The sequence below is a fragment of the Tachypleus tridentatus genome, chromosome 1 (genome assembly GCF_004210375.1).
Source record: "Tachypleus tridentatus isolate NWPU-2018 chromosome 1, ASM421037v1, whole genome shotgun sequence".
Classification (NCBI taxonomy): domain Eukaryota; kingdom Metazoa; phylum Arthropoda; class Merostomata; order Xiphosura; family Limulidae; genus Tachypleus; species Tachypleus tridentatus.
In genome coordinates, this window is record NC_134825.1 from 119,528,875 (window position 1) to 119,547,996 (window position 19,122).

At 34.1% G+C, this 19,122-nt stretch overlaps 1 protein-coding gene across 3 annotated transcripts in view; it reads left to right on the plus strand.

Moving 5' to 3' along the window:
* Positions 1 to 5,151: 5,151 nt before the first annotated feature.
* LOC143222461 (synaptogenesis protein syg-2-like) overlaps positions 5,152 to 19,122 on the plus strand; it is a 131,633-nt gene continuing 117,662 nt past the window's right edge. For all 3 annotated transcript variants that reach the window (XM_076449017.1, XM_076449035.1, XM_076449026.1), the window contains exon 1: positions 5,152 to 5,373. In XM_076449017.1, coding sequence (XP_076305132.1) covers positions 5,268 to 5,373 — 106 coding nt within the window. In that variant the 5' untranslated portion in view covers positions 5,152 to 5,267. The remainder of the gene's footprint in view (positions 5,374 to 19,122) is intronic.

Genomic DNA, 19,122 nt, shown 5'->3' on the forward strand with positions numbered 1-19,122 from the left:
GTCACATTACAACGCATCCGCGGGTGAAATGGCGAGCATGTTTAGTGTGACAGGGATACAAACCCACGACCTTCATATTGCGAGTTGAGCACCTTAACCACCTGGCCACGCCGGACAGGGGAAGTTTTCAGTCAACAGCATCTGTCCGCAAAGTCGTGGATTTTCCAGCTGAACAGCAGTAGTTCACTGTTACACGGATAACGCACCCACGACAAATGAAACAGGGAGACAAATATCCAGTAAATGGTTCAACCTGGTTCAAATTAATTTATATAGATGTTGCAAAACGGTTTGTAGATGTTTGTTACAAATACCTCTAATTTTTGTCCTTTTTAATAACTGATTCGAATAAAATTAACTCAAAAATGTTTGCTTCGGTTCACATATTTCTCTTAATATCATGTTTCTTTTTAACAATTTCTATTTCTTTACTAGTATGAGAGCTTTAGCTGAGATTTATTTACCAAATTTTTATATATTCCATCGAATTATTAATCTCCATAAATTTATATTTTCTCTCACAGCTGGTAACAAACTAAATGGAAAACCTTGTTTTGTGTATCTGAAGACGGCTGATATGGGTATTTAATCTTTTATTGAAATAATTGTTTGTTTTTTAATTTTGGGCAAAGCTACACGAGGACTATTTGCTCTAGCCGTCCCTCATTTCCCAGTGGTTTGTTCTGTTTGTTTGTTTTTGAATTTCGCGCAAAGCTACTCGAGGGCTATCTGCGCTAGCCGTCCCTAATTTATCAGTGTAAGACCAGGGGGAAGGCAGCTAGTCATCACCACCCACCGCCAACTCTTGGGCTACTCTTTTACCAACGAATAATGGGGTTGACCGTCACATTATAACGCCCCCACGGCTGAAAAGGAGAGCATGTTTGGTGCGACCGGGCTTCGAACCCGCGACCCTCGGATTACAAGTCGAACGCCTTAACACACTTGCCGGGCCCCGGAACGGCTGGCACAGGTATTCTTCAGTTTTGATAGAAATTCAAGTAACAAACAAACGCTTTTAAAATGGCTAAAACATAAGGAATTCTTTCTTTGGTCGTAGCCCTTTCGCAGTTTTGTCTTGGTGTACGAAGGATACATAAACAAAAATGTAAAAAAGAAGGAAAAAAGCAAAATTTTACCAGGATGTGTATGAAGATATCAAAGCATTTAGTTTTTCAAAGACCCTTCCGTTTTTCTCTTCAGAATACTCACTTTATTTATTGTTTTTTTATCAATCGTCTATTGTCTACTTTGCTTTGAAACACCACCTAGGTTCAGTGTTATAAATGAAGCTATTGTTAGGTGAAGCAAAGGCTTTACGTTTCCTTCCGAACACATATATCTCTAGATTACTCTACGAATACGAATGGGGGACTTTATTGTAAGTTCCAAGTATCCTAATAAACGCGTATTTAAAATATTTATTTATCTCTATGTGTCTGTTATAAATACATTTAGAGATTAAATATGAGTATAATATATACTTATTGTTATAATGTAGGCTTATCCAATTTGAGAAGTTCAATATCTTTTTGAAATCGTGGATGCGTGAGAAACACGAAAATTAATTTGAATATTAGAAAAGAAGAAAACACATAAGGCATGTTTCAAGTGATTACAGTTTTATAAGCAGAATAATAATATAAAATTAAAATAGGGTATTCGAACTCGCGTTATTAGTTTTTCTAACTTTTTTCCCTGTTCCCCAGTGCCACAACCACATGTCTGCAGATTCACACCGCTAAACCCCGGGGTTTGATACTTGTTGTAGATAGAGCACAGGTAACTCACTGTGTAGCTTTCAGCTTAAATAAAAAAAAACGAACAAACTCTCTCTTGGATGTGTTTTTCATTGTCCACCTTAATCAGATCGTAATAACAAAAATCAAATATAGATCCGTCGGAGCAAGCAGATATCAACGACAAAATAAGTTTTTCTGTTGTTTTTGTACGTCTTTAAAAGATAGAATTTTAATATCTAAGTTCTATGGTTAAGAGGGGAACGTCTCATATTCTTGACAAATACCAATGATTTGAGCAATATACGTTTTCGTTTAAAATGAAAAAAATGCAATAAGTTTTAAGTAATTTGTTATATTAAAAGACAGTTATTATAAAAACTTGACCTCAATATATTTTCAGAAACATTCAATACTGCGTAGAAGAAGGTAATTCACTGTAAAGCTGGAGCAAAATTAAATAAGACGTAAATTAGGTTTGGTTTGAATTTCGCGCAAAGCCACACGAGGGCTATCAGCGCTAACCCCAAAATTAGAAGGAAGGCAGCTAGTCATCACCACCCACCGCTGACTCTTGGGCTACTCTTTTACCAACAAATAGTGGGACTAACCGTCGCGTTATAACGGCCTCACGGCTAAAAGGGCGAGCTTGTTTTATGTGACGAAAATGCGAACCCGCAGGCCCTCAGATTACCAATCTAACGTCTTAACCCACCTGGTCATGCCGGACCTATAAATTAAATAGATTAAGAAAGCGTACATATATAATAAGTGTTAAATAACACATCTGTCACTTATAATTATAACCTTATATCTCTTTAGATCCCTGAGTAATTTCAGGATCAATTTTATACGCTTTTCTCAAGAACCTAATCCTGCAGAATATAAAGTACTCGGAAAACATAGCTTATTAAATAAATTGTACATATTTTGAAAGATAAACTGTCTTACCAGTTCTTCTTATCTGATCATCATTGTATTGTGCAATGTATTTCTTACCTTAAGGATTGCAATTTATATTTAGGTGAATAATAAAATATTCGATCTCTTTTCTTACTTCCCTTTCTCTTATACTGCTTTACTCTTGTTTTCAACCAGTTTTTTCTACGTTTTTAACTTCTATTTTTTGCTCTGGCTTTAAGGTACATGACATTTGTTTCTTTACATATATAAATTTTTTAATCATTGTTTTCTTCCATTTCCGTTAGGTAAAGCTTCCTTCAACTATTTAATTTGCTTTTCTATTCGTTTGTTTTTTGATAATTATAATCCCACGACTCTTAGTTTCAGCTAATTCATTTCACACACTTGTTTCATCTATGTTCTTTCCCTTTTGTCCTTTTATTTTTCTGTCTCTTCCAAACTGTTTTTTTCCCTTTGATTATATTTTGTTCTTTCTAAAATTATTATTTTAAACAGTTTTTTTCAAGATTAAATTTTCTGATATCGAGTCCTAGTTCAGTTGTTATTTTTGACTGCTTCGAAAAGTTTTATGATACGTTTTTCATTTTTATTGCTTTATTTTGAATTTCATGCAAAGCTACACGAGGGCCATCTGCGCTAGCCATCCCTAATTTAGCAGTTTAAGGCTAAAGGGAAGGCAACTAGTCATCACCACCCACCGCCAACTCTTGGGCCAATCTTTTACCAACGAATAGTGGGATTGATCGTAACATTATAACGCCCCCACAGCTGAAAAGGTGAGCATGTTTGGCGCGATGGGGATGCAAACCCGCGACCCTCAGATTACGACTCGCACGCCTTAACACGCTTAGCCGTGCCGGGCCTGAGCTTTATTTTGGACTGATCGCATAAAATGTATAACTTGCACAACACCTTAAGTATTATCATATATACATATATATTATGTTATTACATATGAATCGGCAATAATTAACTACATTAGATACGCTTCGTATTACATTTTCCTCAAAGTATTTTATTTAATATTAGTGATTAATTCTTAGTGGATTTAAATCCACCAGCGAGTTAATTAAAAGTAAATAAAAATATTTCTAAATATATACTTATTGCTTGAAGTTATTAACAAGATGTGAAACGTATATTTTCTATTAATTGCTAAACGTTAGCTTAAATTATTTGTCACGGATGTTGAAATAAAAATAATTTTCATACCCATGATCAAAGTTATAGGGCTTTAGCATTTGGAATTATAATACACGAAGTTTATTTGTTATTAATATAACAAGTCCCCCAGTGGTATGTCTGCGGACTTACACACTAAAAACGGAGTTTCGATACCCGTGGTGGGCAGAGCCGAGATAGTCCATTGTATAGCTTTAATCTTCTAATTAAATGTCTTTTTTTCAGCAATTGTTCAAATAAAAAAACAAATAAATGATGTGTGTTGTATAATCATTATGTGACTATTTCTATTCACAAAACGTTTTGAACTGTAACAAGCATGACTGTGTAATTAATTTCATTTCAATAAAATAGGTCGTTCGTTGGTAATATGAAGTTACATAATGAAATCGGCATGACAAGGTGGTTAAAGTACTCGACTCGTAATCTGAGGGTCGCGAGTTCGAATCCCTGTCACACTAAACATGCTCGCCCTTTCAGCCCTGGGGGAGTTATAACGTTATGATCAATCCCACTATACGTTGGTAAAAGAGTAGTCCAAGAGTCGGCGGTGGGTGGTTATGACTAGCTGCCTTCTCTCTATTCTTGCACAACTAAACTGGGGAGGGCTAGCGCAGATAGCTCTCGTGCAGCTTTGCGCGAAATTCAAAACAAACAAACAAACATAATGAAATACAACCATTACACAGTTTCTCACATTGTCAATTTTCTTTACTCGTGTTACTGTCGTAAATGTTTAGTTAGGCTTATGGGTCCACTGCATACATATTTGCGTATTTGCGTATTTTAAATTATATTCTCCATTAAAGTATTTTCGTTTCAGTACGCGTGCTTGTTCTAATAAGTTAATTTTATCGAGTATTATATATAAAGAACAAATTAACTTAACTGGCATAGGTTCTTTTAAGCTTATGCTGACTTTAGCCTTCAAATACCTTGACTGTGATGTACTTCCCAGCTGTGGATGTAGTTAAGTTCTCAATTGTAAGACACAATTTCTGTTCCGAACGTGTCTATTAATTTTCCTTAGCAAACAAAGAGTAAAATCCTACATAGCTAAGTTAAACCAGTCATCGTCACGAACAAAAAACAACTGACTTAAAAATATATATATTAGCCTATAATATCTTTCTACCACTATATTAAACATTTTTTAGTTCCACACCCAGAGGTAAATTAAAAATATTTTCTGAGGAGAACGCTCAGATTTCACGCCACCGCCTCCCTGCGATTCAGTGGACCAGTCCTGTGCTCGAATCGTCCACATGACATGCTCCTCACTGGCAGTCATTCGGGCGCTTGCTAGTCGTAGAAGTTAGACGCCAGCTGACCACTCTGAGTTTCAAACCATCTCAGTATTGAATATTTCTCTCTAAATGACTTTAATTATAATTATTCCAATCGTGATGTTTTAGTTACACAATGTTTACCACTAAACAATGGAGTTTTTACACACTTTTATTTCGCTGTTGGAGACTTCTCTGTTTTGGATTTTTATGTCTGTTGTTATCAATTTCAGCTAATTCAGGTAAGACAAACTAAGTTCTGATGTCACTTTAATGTACAGGAAGGCGTACGTTATGTGTTATTTGCAAAAAATACCATATCTTCCATAGCAACGTTTGTCATCAATCCATTAATGGTTACTTGAAATCGTATATTCAATAAATTATAAAATATTCTCTGATTCTAGGAAGCCATAGGTCATAGGTCGTTAAACATAGTGCACATTTTAATGTCTAAGATAAAAGTAAGGAGTGAAACAAAATACGAGGCAACAAATATAACACACTCCATAAAATTGTAAAAGAAACAACAACAGTATTTTATAGACAGCGTAACAAATAACGAATTTTAAAAACTAACCGTCGAAATAACATATTATTAAAATTAAAAAGTGGTGCTTCATAGCCTAAAATTTTTATCCATCTGTGGTTGTATGCAGAACTATGAATATTATTAGAATGTTTTAACATAGTGACAATGTTTTACAGTTCTGCTAATAATACGATAAATAAAATCTTTCATATCTTCCCTTTATTTTAATATAATAAATATTGTCCCAGTAAGCTTACTTTCCCTGAAAACAGTATCTTGATGTAAAAAAAACAACAACATTAGAGTCATGTTAAACATATATTTGTCAAGGAGTGATTTATATATATATATATATACACACGTACATACACTCATGTATACAAAGGTATACGAAAACAATTACATTTATTGAACATTAATCACTTTCTTAAAATTACACCAGATGACGCTAGTGCTGCAACAAAATTCGACATTTGAAGGCTTAACGGTTTCTTTTTCAAGCTTTATTTGTATGTTTATTTCAACTAAGCACAAAGCTACACAGTGTACTATATGTGTTGCACCCATCACGGGTATCGAAACCCGGATGAGGCCTTAGACTTTCCACTGAGCTATTGCTGGTAAATTTCTTCAAGTAATTAAGAAACGTTGTTTGAATTTTTCGTTATATAATAAAAACAATAATAATTACGATCATATAATAATAATGTAATTATAGATGAGCGTTAATTGTCCATCTGTGGCACAATCACGTTTAAGCTGTTGTTATTACTAATGCTGTTCAATAGCTCTTCCTCTGTTTTGCTTTTCTCATACAATATAGTGATAAACAAGGGTGTACTGGTTAAAGAGATGTTGTAAAAGAGTAGCCAAAGAGTTGGCGGTGGGTGGTGATGACTAGCTGCCTTTCCTCTAGTGTTACACTGCTAAATTAGGGACGTCTAGCACAGATAGCCCTCGGGTAGTTTTTGCGAAATTTAAAAACAAACAAACAATAAAGAGATGTTAAGCACTTGCTTAATATTTTGTCTCTTTTATTCTGTTTTTTACTAGGGTAATAATTAAATAAAAAATTAAATTCAAAAAATTAGTGACACTCAAGAGTCACACACGATTCATAATATATATATACAAAGAAAAAATACGTTTATCTACAGTGGATTCACTTAGGTATTGATTGTGGTTCTTACCATAAGATGTTTTCCTCTTCTAAATAAAGATAAATGGTACTTCAGCTGGAAACTTTAGAAAAAAATCAGTACATAAGATAACGAAACTCACAGCAGTTCCCTGATGTATTCTAATTACACAATAAGTACTAATTTGTATAAATTTGAATGACACATAATAGAAAAAATAAATGTATGGAGTCTCTATGATGGAAATCCATGGTGGAGTAGCCATTGGCTATTCTACATATGTGATATAAATTATTGTATTAAGGATTCAAAATGTATAGATGGATATTTTACTTTAATTTCAATTATAATATCGTTGTATTGTATTTAATATTTCAGTTGAAAATAAATGTTTGTCATAACAGAAACACAGGAAAGAAAATTCAGTTATTTATAATGATGGATACAGGTACCCTGCTTTTATACTAAAATTTCACTTGTGAATTTGTAACAATACTTTGATGTGTCAAAGTGTTGAATGAGCGCGTATATACAAAAAGGTGATTTGATAAAAAATAGTCCTGAAACTTGATGACGAATCCACATTTATCCATACATTCAGCAAACTTGTTAGAACATAGGACTTATTTTGATTTAAAGACACTATACTTGACCACACGAACGTCATTTAAAAATATGAGTTTACTGTTTATACATTTATATATTGTAAATAGAATACCAGTACCATGTATGAATATAATAATCTGTTGTACGTCCACATAATAGAATACCAGTAACATGTATGAATATAATAGTACTGTCTGTTGTACGTCCACATAATTGCTTCACAGGATGTGTGGATGGTTTTTCACCTTATCTGGTGTGAAGGTTAATCTGGACAATGGAGAAATTCAATTTTTAGTTTCGTATCTTGCGTCTTGCGAGTTTTTAGAACTTTTCTCGTCTTTTACCACTATTTCACATTTGGTAAATGGGCCTTCACCAATTTTGTGACGGTTGTTTTGTTTATCCATACGGAGAAACATGAAAATCTGTAGTTTCGCATTTTGTGTTGTCCACGTTTTTTAATGTGCATTTTTTGTTGTTTTTTGACAATTAAATTTAACATAAATCACTTTTAATGTCTTAAAATAACCTTTCATTAATCAGCAGTTAATCCGTCTCCAGGTAATATACATATGTGTATATATTTATTGTAAATACAATATCAGTGTCCTGTTCTCCGTGAACTATATTTCAAATGCTCATCGGTGTATGGAGGGGACAACATGTTAACTCCAGTAGTTATTTGTCACTTATAAGTCATTTTGTAACTCACTATGCTAAAACAATCGGGATTTTTGTAAGTATATTAATATGTTTTAACGCTGTATTAGAAACGGAATATAAGTGACGAATATATTACACATTATTTAACAGATGTCGTTATTTTCAGACGTGGAACCAGTATCGAACATTGCGTGAGTATAAGAGAGGCAAACAAACACGTACATACAAGTATTATATATTTCTACTGTATAAACTTACATTTTCAGATAAAGAAGTACACATATCAAACTGAAATGAAAATACGTTTTTAGTATTTTTTTCCTCAAATTGTGATTAATTACGAATTTCTTTTGTTTGTTTGTTGAAATAAAACTTTTCAACACTTCTACACCTTTTTAGCAAATTTTGTTCACACAAAAAAATGTGTTATTAACCACATTTGAACACAAAACTTATCGCTCAGTAGTTTCATATAAACAACAGCCAGGATTATCTGAATTAGTTATCCCTGACTTAGAGTTGATAGGAATTATCCACTGCTGACTGTTAAACTTATCTTTCTTTGGCTAAATTGTAAGATTTAAAAGCACGTAGAACTCCAGATAGCGGAGACCATTTTTGCGCCAACGGGTTGAAAACCGTGAATTCTCGGATTCAGAATTCGGAAGATCGTTTTACTTTATAAATATATATATATATTAGGGAATTTGAGATGTAATACAGATGAAGACTTAATTACAAATTCAATATGATAAATAATATTACCGTATATTAACTTACTAATCACTTTGCTGAATTATATGATGAACCAAATATTTCTACATTTACTGTGTGGGTGTTTCCATGTAGCAAACCCAGATCGGGCTATCTGCTGAGTCCACCGCGGGGAATCAAACCACTAATGTTAGCGTTGTAAATTCGTAGATTTACCGCTTTACCACCGGGGAGGGACTTTAACATCTTATCATATGGTTATAAGATTATTTATTTATTTTTACTTAGTGAGAGGCTGTTTCAGATTTAACAGTATTACTACTTTTAATTAACTACATCACTAAATAACACTTTTGAGCTTATAGAAAATAATTAATTAATAATGTGCAGATTCATTGCATATTTTAACCCTTTTTATATTTTAATCGCACGTAGGTGTGTTCAAACTCCCTTCTGATACCAATAGTGTGTTTTTTAAGCTGTACTTCTAGGACCAATGTTCAGTCACATACGTGCATTATAATCTAACTTTTTTAGCCAAAGTAGAGCAGGTAGAATTTGGTTTGGTGTGTTTAAATTTCGCGCAGACCTACACAAGGGCTATTTGCGCTAGCCGTCCCTAATTTAGTAGTGTAAGACTAGAGGAAAGGCAGAATATCATCACCACCCACCGCCAACTCTTGGGTTACTCTTTTACCAACAAATAGTGAGGTTGACAGTCACATTATAACGCCCCCACGGGTGAAAGAGTAGGCATGTTTTCTGTGACGAGGATTCGAATCCGAGACCCTCGAATTACGGGTCGAGTGCCTTAACCACCTGGCCATACCGGGGCCTGAGTGTAGTCATTTCTGTACTTGAGCTTTGAATTCTAGGGTTCGTGACTCATAGCCTGTTTCCACAAAATGTCTTTACACTTTGAAGAGCAGGTAAGACTAAAACTTGAGTGCAACCTAGAAGTTAGAGTTCAGGACTAGGTTCGCATTTCGATGCTACACAAATTAGTTCCTGACTGTGTAACTGTCAGTACCTCATAACAACGATTGTTAAATCCTACTGTTTGATTAAATAAAGAAAGTTAACCTATGGGTTCACATTTAATGGTGCTGGGTAGCTCTCTTTAATCTATAATTCAAGGTTAGAGACTGCTGTGAGAAAATAGCCCTTGTTATATCATAGCAAAAATAGTAATATTGAGATTAATTCTGGAACAAAACTAGAACACAGTTCATTATTTTCTATTCAATTAAAATGTTTTCCAACAAATCGTTTTTTTTTCCTGTCCCAAAATAATTGATACCTAATTATTAATAACTGCTAAAATTTTACCCCAAAACTCTAACGTATACAGTGTTTATATGTATCATTCCAATCTCATATATTTACTAACAATGTCATTTACTTGCATTCTAACTTTCTATCAGCTATTTTTCAAACGGATTCAAGCACTTCTCTTTCTTTCACGTTTCTCTGCGTAATTTTAGGACGAAAACAGATCCCAATGATAATTCAATTTTCAGGTTTATGGCAGACAGAATTTAACTATCATGCATTGCTATTGGATTACTCATGTATCTGTTCTCTGACCATGCTGGTTTTCCAACGAGTGTACTTGCATTCTAAAACATTATACTGCGTAACATAGATTCTTATCCGTCGAGGCAGTGAATGCATATACAAATAAGATGGTGTTATGGTCTATTAGTTCGTTCAGAGCTAAGACTCTTCCGTTCCTTCTTGATTTCTATGATATGTGCTTAAAGGTTATTAGATTAGTATGAATAAAATTAGCTCAACTGGAAACTTTGCAAGACTGGTAATCAGATAAAAGATGGCTACTGCACTATGGAACGGTAAACATGTCCTCTCACTTCTAGTTTCTCAGCACTGTAGAAATCTCCTTACCTTTAAAACGTATTAATACAGACTGGTGTTTACTTTGAGGATTCGCGGGTTTGAATCCCCATCACACCAAACATGCTCGCCCTTTTTGCCGTGGGGGCGTTATAATATAACGGTCAATCCCACTATTCGTTGGTAAAAGAGTAGCCCAAGAGTTGGCGGTGACTAGCTGCCAACCCTCTAGTCTTACACTATTAAATTGGGGACGGCTACCGCAGATAGCACTCGTGTAGCTTTGCGCCAAATTCAAAACAAACGAACAAACAATGACGCACTGGTAACAATAGTTCACTATGGTAAAAAATCAATTGCATCTCTAACAGATACAATGATAATGTTCATAGTTGTTATTCGAAAAATGTTCATAGTTGTTATTTGGAAGATATAATGTTTAGACTTTTATATTTAGAACGCAAGCATCATAGAATGGTACTAAAAATAACATACAAAGGTTTAGTTAACACAAAGGATCTGTAATTTGAAGTGGCTGTTCTCACTTTATCTCGATTAAAACATAACAGTTGATAGGTTTAGTTAGTATTAGTGGATACTATTGTTTGTGATGGCTAAGAAGCTTTTTGAAATCCGTTGGAAAGGTTTCCAATAAAACAAAAATGAGAAAAGCTGGCTATAAAACCTCTGGATAGAGCAAACAAGAACAGAAGTGATTTGTTTTTCGGATATAGGATATTCGCTTCTCGTTCTTTGCGTATGGCCTTTGATATTTTGGAACTATTTTCTGGTTAATAGGAAATGACGAAAATTACACGTATATAACGTGATAAGTTTAAAATGTGTTCCTGCGCTTCTTATAAATGTGTTAGTTCTTTTTCAGATTGCGTATTCAATATTCTTAAAAATTACGAGTAGAAATTTTCAAAGGAGACTTAGAAGGTGTCGTATGTTCTAATCCTATGGCTTCAGTAAAATAATTACAAAATCATAATAAAACGTAATTAGACTAATATATATTACCATAATAAGTATGATGAATGGCAAGACAATCTACAGAAATCCAGTGTTAGGGAAAAGAGATAATAGTTCCCCTATTAATCACACTCGATTAAGTGGCGCTGACATCTCTGGTTCGTTTGATATTAAACATTAACATACAAATGTCGCTGTTTGTTTTTGTCCTCGTATAAGTTCAGTACGTATATAACCTTCTGATTTAAACTAATGGTATTTGTAAACAACTCTGTAAGGTGTATAATTAATTATTTGAAAGCACAGAAGCTGTACTTGGTCAATAGCTTAATAATATATATTAAATCGTCCGTTAAAATGAAATATACATGTTAGTTCTTCACGTCTTGACAAATCAGGGCCCCTTCATAGCCAAGCGTGTTAAGGCGTGCGACTCGTAATCTGAGGTTCGCGCGTTCACATCCCGGTCGCGCCAAACATGCTCGCCCTTTCAGCCGTGGGGGCGTTATAATGTTACGGTCAATCCCACTATTAGTTGGTAAAAGAGTAGCCCAAGAGTTGGCGGTGGGTGGTGATGACTAGCTGCCATCCCTATGCTAAATTAGAGACGGCTAGCACAGATAGCCCTCGCGTAGCTTTGCGCGAAATTAAAAAAACAAACAAACTTGACAAATCCCCTCTCCCCCACAAGCACACGGTACGACTACAAGGTTATATTTCTAGAAACCAGGTTCTGATACCCGTGGTGGGCAGACAACAGATAGCCCTTTGTATAATTTTGTTGTTAATAAAAACCAACACGAAGGACAATAACCTTTCTCAGGATCTCGTCCGTTTTAAATTAGTTGGGTTTTCAGTAATGTGCATCATTTTCAGAACAGGAAAAAATTGTGTAGTCATGAAATCGATTGTTGCTTTGTGATTCATAACTTGCATGTTATTCAGTCTTAGAAATACTTATGGAAATGTACTGGGTATACATTTACGGTTGTTTTAGAATCATCTTCTTAGGTACCGTAGACCCGACTCGTAATCAGATGGTCTTGGGTTCGAGTGCTCATCATACCAAACATGATCGCCCTTTCAGCAGTGGGAACGTTATATTGTGACAGTGAATATCACTATTCGTTGTTAAAAGAGTAGCGTAACAGTTTGCGGTGGGTGGTGATGACTAGCTGCCTTCCCTCTGGTTTTACATCACTAAATTAGGGACGGTTAACGCAGATAGTCTACGTGTAGCTTTGTACAAAATTAAAAAACAAACAAATACTTTTTGTAAATCAGATTAATATTAATAATAGAAATTTGAGCACCTCATGTTTTCGAGTTCTTCATTGGCCAATAATTTTTTCTCTAGGCACTGTCGAGTTCTTCATTGGCCAATATTTTTTTCTCTAGGCACTGTCGAGTTCTTCATTGGCCAATATTTTTTTTTTCTAGGCACTGTTGAGTTCTTCATTGGCCAATATTTTTTTCTCTTGACACCGTTGAGTTCTTCATTGGCCAATCTTTTTTTCTCTTAGCACTGTTCTCTTGGCGCCACTCTCCTACTAAAAGATTAATGTATGTCAAACATGTTCTTTCCCTGAAGAAATTGCATGACGGATAAAAATACTATTTCAGTGGTCAGTGTTCTATTTGTCCTGTGTTGGTCTAGAACACCATCATATGAGATAGAGAAATCGCTTGTGTAGATCCCATAGCATACTTCCATGTAAATGTTACAAGAATATTAAATATTACGAAAAAATAATTTAAAAATTATTAAAGAAAAATTAAAACCATTATCGCAAACCTATAAAATTTAATCACTACTTTGGCTTACATATAAGTTCATAAAGCTATTCTTATTTCTTTGCTTTTTATGTTATATCTGTATAAATTATATATTTTGTCTCTAGAAATTGTCACGTGGCTATCCATCGATCTGTAGAGTCAACTTTTTAGTTGAAATAGGCCTAAACGTATTACGTATGTGCATGATATGTTTACCATTTATATTATACGTATATATAGATGTTTATTGGAATATCAAAAGTGGACACTGACAAAACAGCCAAGTAAGCTGGAGAATTACCATAAAAATTTGAACTTACATTCAACTACTGTACTTAAATACACTAAAGCTGGCATGATCTCAGTTGTCGTGCACTACATAATTATTATATCTTGAATTACTTAACTTCCGAATTCGGAAATTATGAGCATTCGAACTCCATCACTTCTTGCAACAACAGCACGAGTTTTGCGTATTCTTTTCAGAGTTTCTACACAACATCAAGTAATAGCGTTGATTTATCAAAAGTTTGATATATACACGTGTTTTATTGTGGTATTTTTGTCCTGAGAGCAATGAATACAACTACAATTCCACTTCTGGGTAAAACAGAACATTGTAAACAATGTATAGACTAAGATATAGCACTGTCTCATTGGTTGAATGGCGCTCATACAAAATATAAAATATCAACACATGAATACACGCTGTACAATAGACAATGAGAAATCATAATATTTCTATTTGATTAGTTTTATTATTTTATCTCTTTTATTGCCTAACTTAATGTATATTTCTGTAATTATAATATAATATGATATAATATAATATAATTATAATAGCTTTTATCAGACCTATGTGACAAAGCAACACATTCCCTTTTTATTAGTCGCTACATTTAAAACTAAATATATCATTTACTCAACGTACCAAATCAACTGTAGAAGTAAAGAGCTTGCTATTTGAGATTATATATATATATATAAATATATATATGTTAGAAAAATAAAATATTTGTATTTATGTATCTCTAATACCGTGTAACATCTTGCGTGGCCCATTGACTTCGAAATCCCAGTCGAATAATTTCGTTTTAGAAGCCAGTTCTTTTCACACTGTTGTGTCTCTGTCAACTGAGATTAACCTTCGATATTCTGTTCAAGATAAATGGGTGACAATTCTCGTCTGCTTCGGCTACTAAAAAGTGAAGTTCTAAAGTAGTCCTTGTGAGTTGCGGCAGCTTAAGGATTAATACACTTTGTGTATTAACTCTTTTACCGACGAAGAGTGAGATTGGCCGCTTCATTATCACGCCTCCACGGCTGAAAGGGCGAGCATGTTTGGTGTGACGGGGATTTGATCCTGCGATCCTCGGATTACGAGTCGAGCGCCCTAATCATCTTTTTATGCTTCAATAAAAAACAGTGAGATGTAATGTTAATATTAGGGTGTATTCGGTTATATCTTAGGGATTGAAACCTTTTCCTAATTAAAAATAATAATTCAATTTAACCTTGTCTTTTGGACTGCAGAAATAACAAAAAAAAAGTTATCAACTCAAAAAATTCTGAAACATATTTGTTATGAAAAATTATCTTAATTTTTAAAAAATGGAGAAGACGTGTGTAGATTGATGAAACATATTTTATGTGTTGAACGATCATGTGTTTGTATCGACAAAACGTATACCCAAAAGGCAAATTTAGATTGTATTACGTATTTATTTATTTACTTTAATTTTTTGTTTTTGAATTTCGCACAAAGCTACACGAGGGCTATCTGCGCTAGCCGTCCCTAATTTAGCAGTGTAAGACTAGAGGGAGGGCAGCTAGTCATCACCACCCACCGCCAACTCTTGGGCTACTCTTTTACCAACGAATAGAGGGATCGACCGTCGCTTTATAACATCCTCACTGCTGAAAGGGCGAGTATGTACGGTGTGACGTGGATTCGAACGTGTTATCCACGTTATGCTTGCATTACAAATTAAACAAGTCCCGTACTGGGACAGCGATAAGTTTACGGATTTAAAACGCTAAAATTAGAGACTCGATTCCTCTCTGGTATAAGATAAATACACAAGATATGAACACACAAATTAAATAGAATGTTTTCTTGGTCGCAATGTGTGGGTCGCAGGTTCATATTCCTGTCGATGAACATGATTATTTCAGCGGTAGATGAGTTATAATGTCATTTATAATGTGTTATAAATGGGTAAAAATGTAGCCCAAAAGTTAGCGATGAACGATTTAAACTTGCTACCTTCCCTCTATCACTGTTAAATTAGAAACAGCTGCTGGGAAAGAAGACGGTTGCTACTACGTAAAATCGATTGATTCACAATTATTGTTGGTGGATCAAACTCTAAACCCGTGCGTTAACATAGTGCAGTTTTCGCGTTCTAAAGCATGTGTACGTTCTAAAAATATTTCTGTTCTGTACACGGAACAAAATTCAATAACTTGCTGCTCTAAGAAAGTCACTAATGTGTGTCACAAGTGCATTTAAGTTTTGTGTGTGTTCTTCTTATAGCAAAGCCACTTTGAGCTATCTGCTGAGCCCACCGAGGGAAACCGAACCCCTGATTTTAGCGTTCTAAATCCGTAGACATACCGCATTACTATTGGTGGGCGCATTTAAGTTTTATTTAGAACGTTGGTAGGCCCAAAATGGGACACTATAATGTGACGGTCAAACCCACTATTAGTTGGTAAAAGAGCAGCCCAAGAGTTGGCGGTGGGTAGTGATAACTAGCTGTCTTCCCTCTAGTCTTACACGGCGAAATTAGAGATGGCTAGCGCAGATAGCCCTCCTGTAGGTTTACGCGAAATTCAAAACAAAGTTGGTTCCTTTGAACATTGCTGGAGTCTTGTCCATGAAGATTTTCAGTGAAACGATGTATTTATTATAGAAACTTTGTAATATATCACTATGTTTATTTGCGAAGAAATCATTTTTCCTAAAACTTTTCAAAGCATAAAATCTGAGCATAGAGCTATATTATATTGATTCGAAAAGAGAAAGTTAGGTTTGTTTGTAGTTTCGCGCAAAGCTTCTCAAGGGCTATCACCACTAGCCGTCCCTAATTTAGCAGTGTAAGACTAAAGGGAAGGCAGCTAGTCATCATCGTTAGCCGCCAACTCTTGGGCTACTCTTTTACCAACGAATAGTGGGATTGACGGACACATTATAACGCCTCACAGCTGAAAGGACGAACAAGTTTGGTACAACAGGGATTCGAACCCGCGACCCTCGGATTACGAGTAGAACGCCTTAACACTCTTGGCCATGCCGGGCCGAATCAACTTAGATAGCACTGTGTAACACAAATTGTGTTCCTGGATGGTATGTGTTATTTTTTAATTGCATATGTTGTAGAAGTACAGAAAATGGCCATTATTCCATTCAAACTTTGCTTTTGTGACCTGGATTATGAAATTTAGAAATTAACCTATTTTCTATGTAAAAACAGGCAAATTTGCACATTTTCATTTACATAAAGTCTGAATAAAACAACATATGAATCGAGATTTACATGTATTTAAACTAAAGTTATAAAAAATGTTTAGAAGTGAGTAGTTTTGCTACTGTAATGCAAATCACGTTCACGTATCAGCTCCCAAATATAGTCTCCCATCATGTTTTCGTTATACGTTCCCAGGTCTCAAAAGGAAAGTTTAAAGAGAAAAACCGGTCTTTTCCAGCTACATTAGGCATAAGCAATTGGGAAATAAAACTTTCTGGCAAGGAACAAGAAAAAGTTAAAATTTTTATTATATGGTGTAATCTCCATGATTTTTTCAACCACGTATAAAATACGACAAACGATGTCGTATAAACATCCGCTTCTGATGACGCAAATGACAAAACATAAAGCCTGACTGCCTCGTTCATCTTGAGATCTAAATGATTCAGAACTCTAGGTGTAAATATAGCATCGTGTAATTGAAAAATAAAATAAAAACACGTTTATTTATTGTGTGTATAACATTATGTAATGATGTTAGTTACAAAGGTTTGTACCTAAAGTCTAAACCTATTGCTTTGCCAAACCAAGAGTGAATGGTGAGATAGAATTTATAACAATTGAGTAGCTCTTTTAAAACTGTCATACTCAATGTGAAAAAATATGGACATAATTAAATCAGTGAAACTATTACTTATGTTTTAACATGATCAGTTTTTATTGTTCAAATCAATAGTATTCACATTGTTACGTTAAGTTATTCAATCGACATATTTACTTATAGTTACCATAACTTTCACCTTTATGCTCTTATTGAAGTATTTAGAAAGCAATAGGTTCCCATGTGTTTCTCTCATTACAGTACTTATAAAGTAATTGTTTCACATGTGTTGCTCTTATTGAAGTATTTATAAAGTAGTAGGTTCACATGTGTTGCTCTTATTGAAGTATTTATACAGTAATAGGTTCACATGTGTTGCTCTTATTGAAGTATTTAGAAAGTAATAGGTTCCCATGTGTTGCTCTTATTAAAGTACTTATAAAGTAATAGGTTCACATGTGTTGCTCTTATTGAAGCATTTAGAAAGTAATAGGTTCCCATGTGTTGCTCTTATTAAAGTACTTATAAAGTAATAGGTTCACATGTGTTGCTCTTATTGAAGTATTTAGAAAGTAATAGGTTCATATGTGTTGCTCTTCTTGAAGTATTTAGAAAGTAATAGGTTCCCATGTGTTACTCTTATTACAGTACTTATAAAGTAATAGGTTCACATGTGTTGCTCTTATTGAAGTATTTATAAAGTAGTAGGTTCACATGTGTTGCTCTTATTGAAGTATTTATACAGTAATAGGTTCACATGTGTTGCTCTTATTGAAGTATTTAGAAAGTAATAGGTTTACGTGCGTTGCTCTCATTGAAGTATTTAGAAAGTAATAGGTTCCCATATGTTGCTCTTATTGAAGTATTTAGAAAGTAATAGCTTCACATGAACTCTTTTAATAATGTATACAGAAAGTAATAACTTCACATGAACTCTTTTAAAAATGTATACAGAAGGTAATAGCTTCGCATGTGTTGCTCTTATTAAAATATTTATAAGCTTTTATTTATTATAGTAGTAACCTCAATGAAGGATTTACGAAACGACTAGTTATCCATGTGTGTTCCTCTTAAAACACTTAATAACTACTAGTTATCCATGTGTGTTCCTCTTAAAGCACTTAATAACTACTAGTTATCCATGTGTGCTCTTCTTAAAACACTTAATAACTACTAGTTATCCGTATGATTGTCGCGCTGATGGATTTATCAAACAGTTAGTTACATATCCATTACTCGTTTTGAAATATTTGTAAAAGTACTAGCTATCCATGTAAAGTTCTTATTGAAGTACTTAGCAAACTATGGTTATCCATGTGATTTCTTATTAATTAGTTATCAATCTCTTAACTACGTTGATTTTACTGAAGTCTTAACAAAGTATCAGTTATTCTTATGGTTATCTTCTAGAAGTACTTATGAAAGTACTAATTATCCATCCAGACGTCTTATTGAAGTACTTATCGAACTAATAGTAACCAACTCTTATTGACGTATTAAGAACTGGTGGTGTTCTTTCTGACGTAATTATCAAAGTATTTTTATTTAAATGGTACTCATATCGAGGTACTTTACAAAATACGAGTTTACTTTGTGAAGTATTTATCAAAGTATTTTTATTTAAATGGTACTCATATCGAGGTACTTTACAAAATACGAGT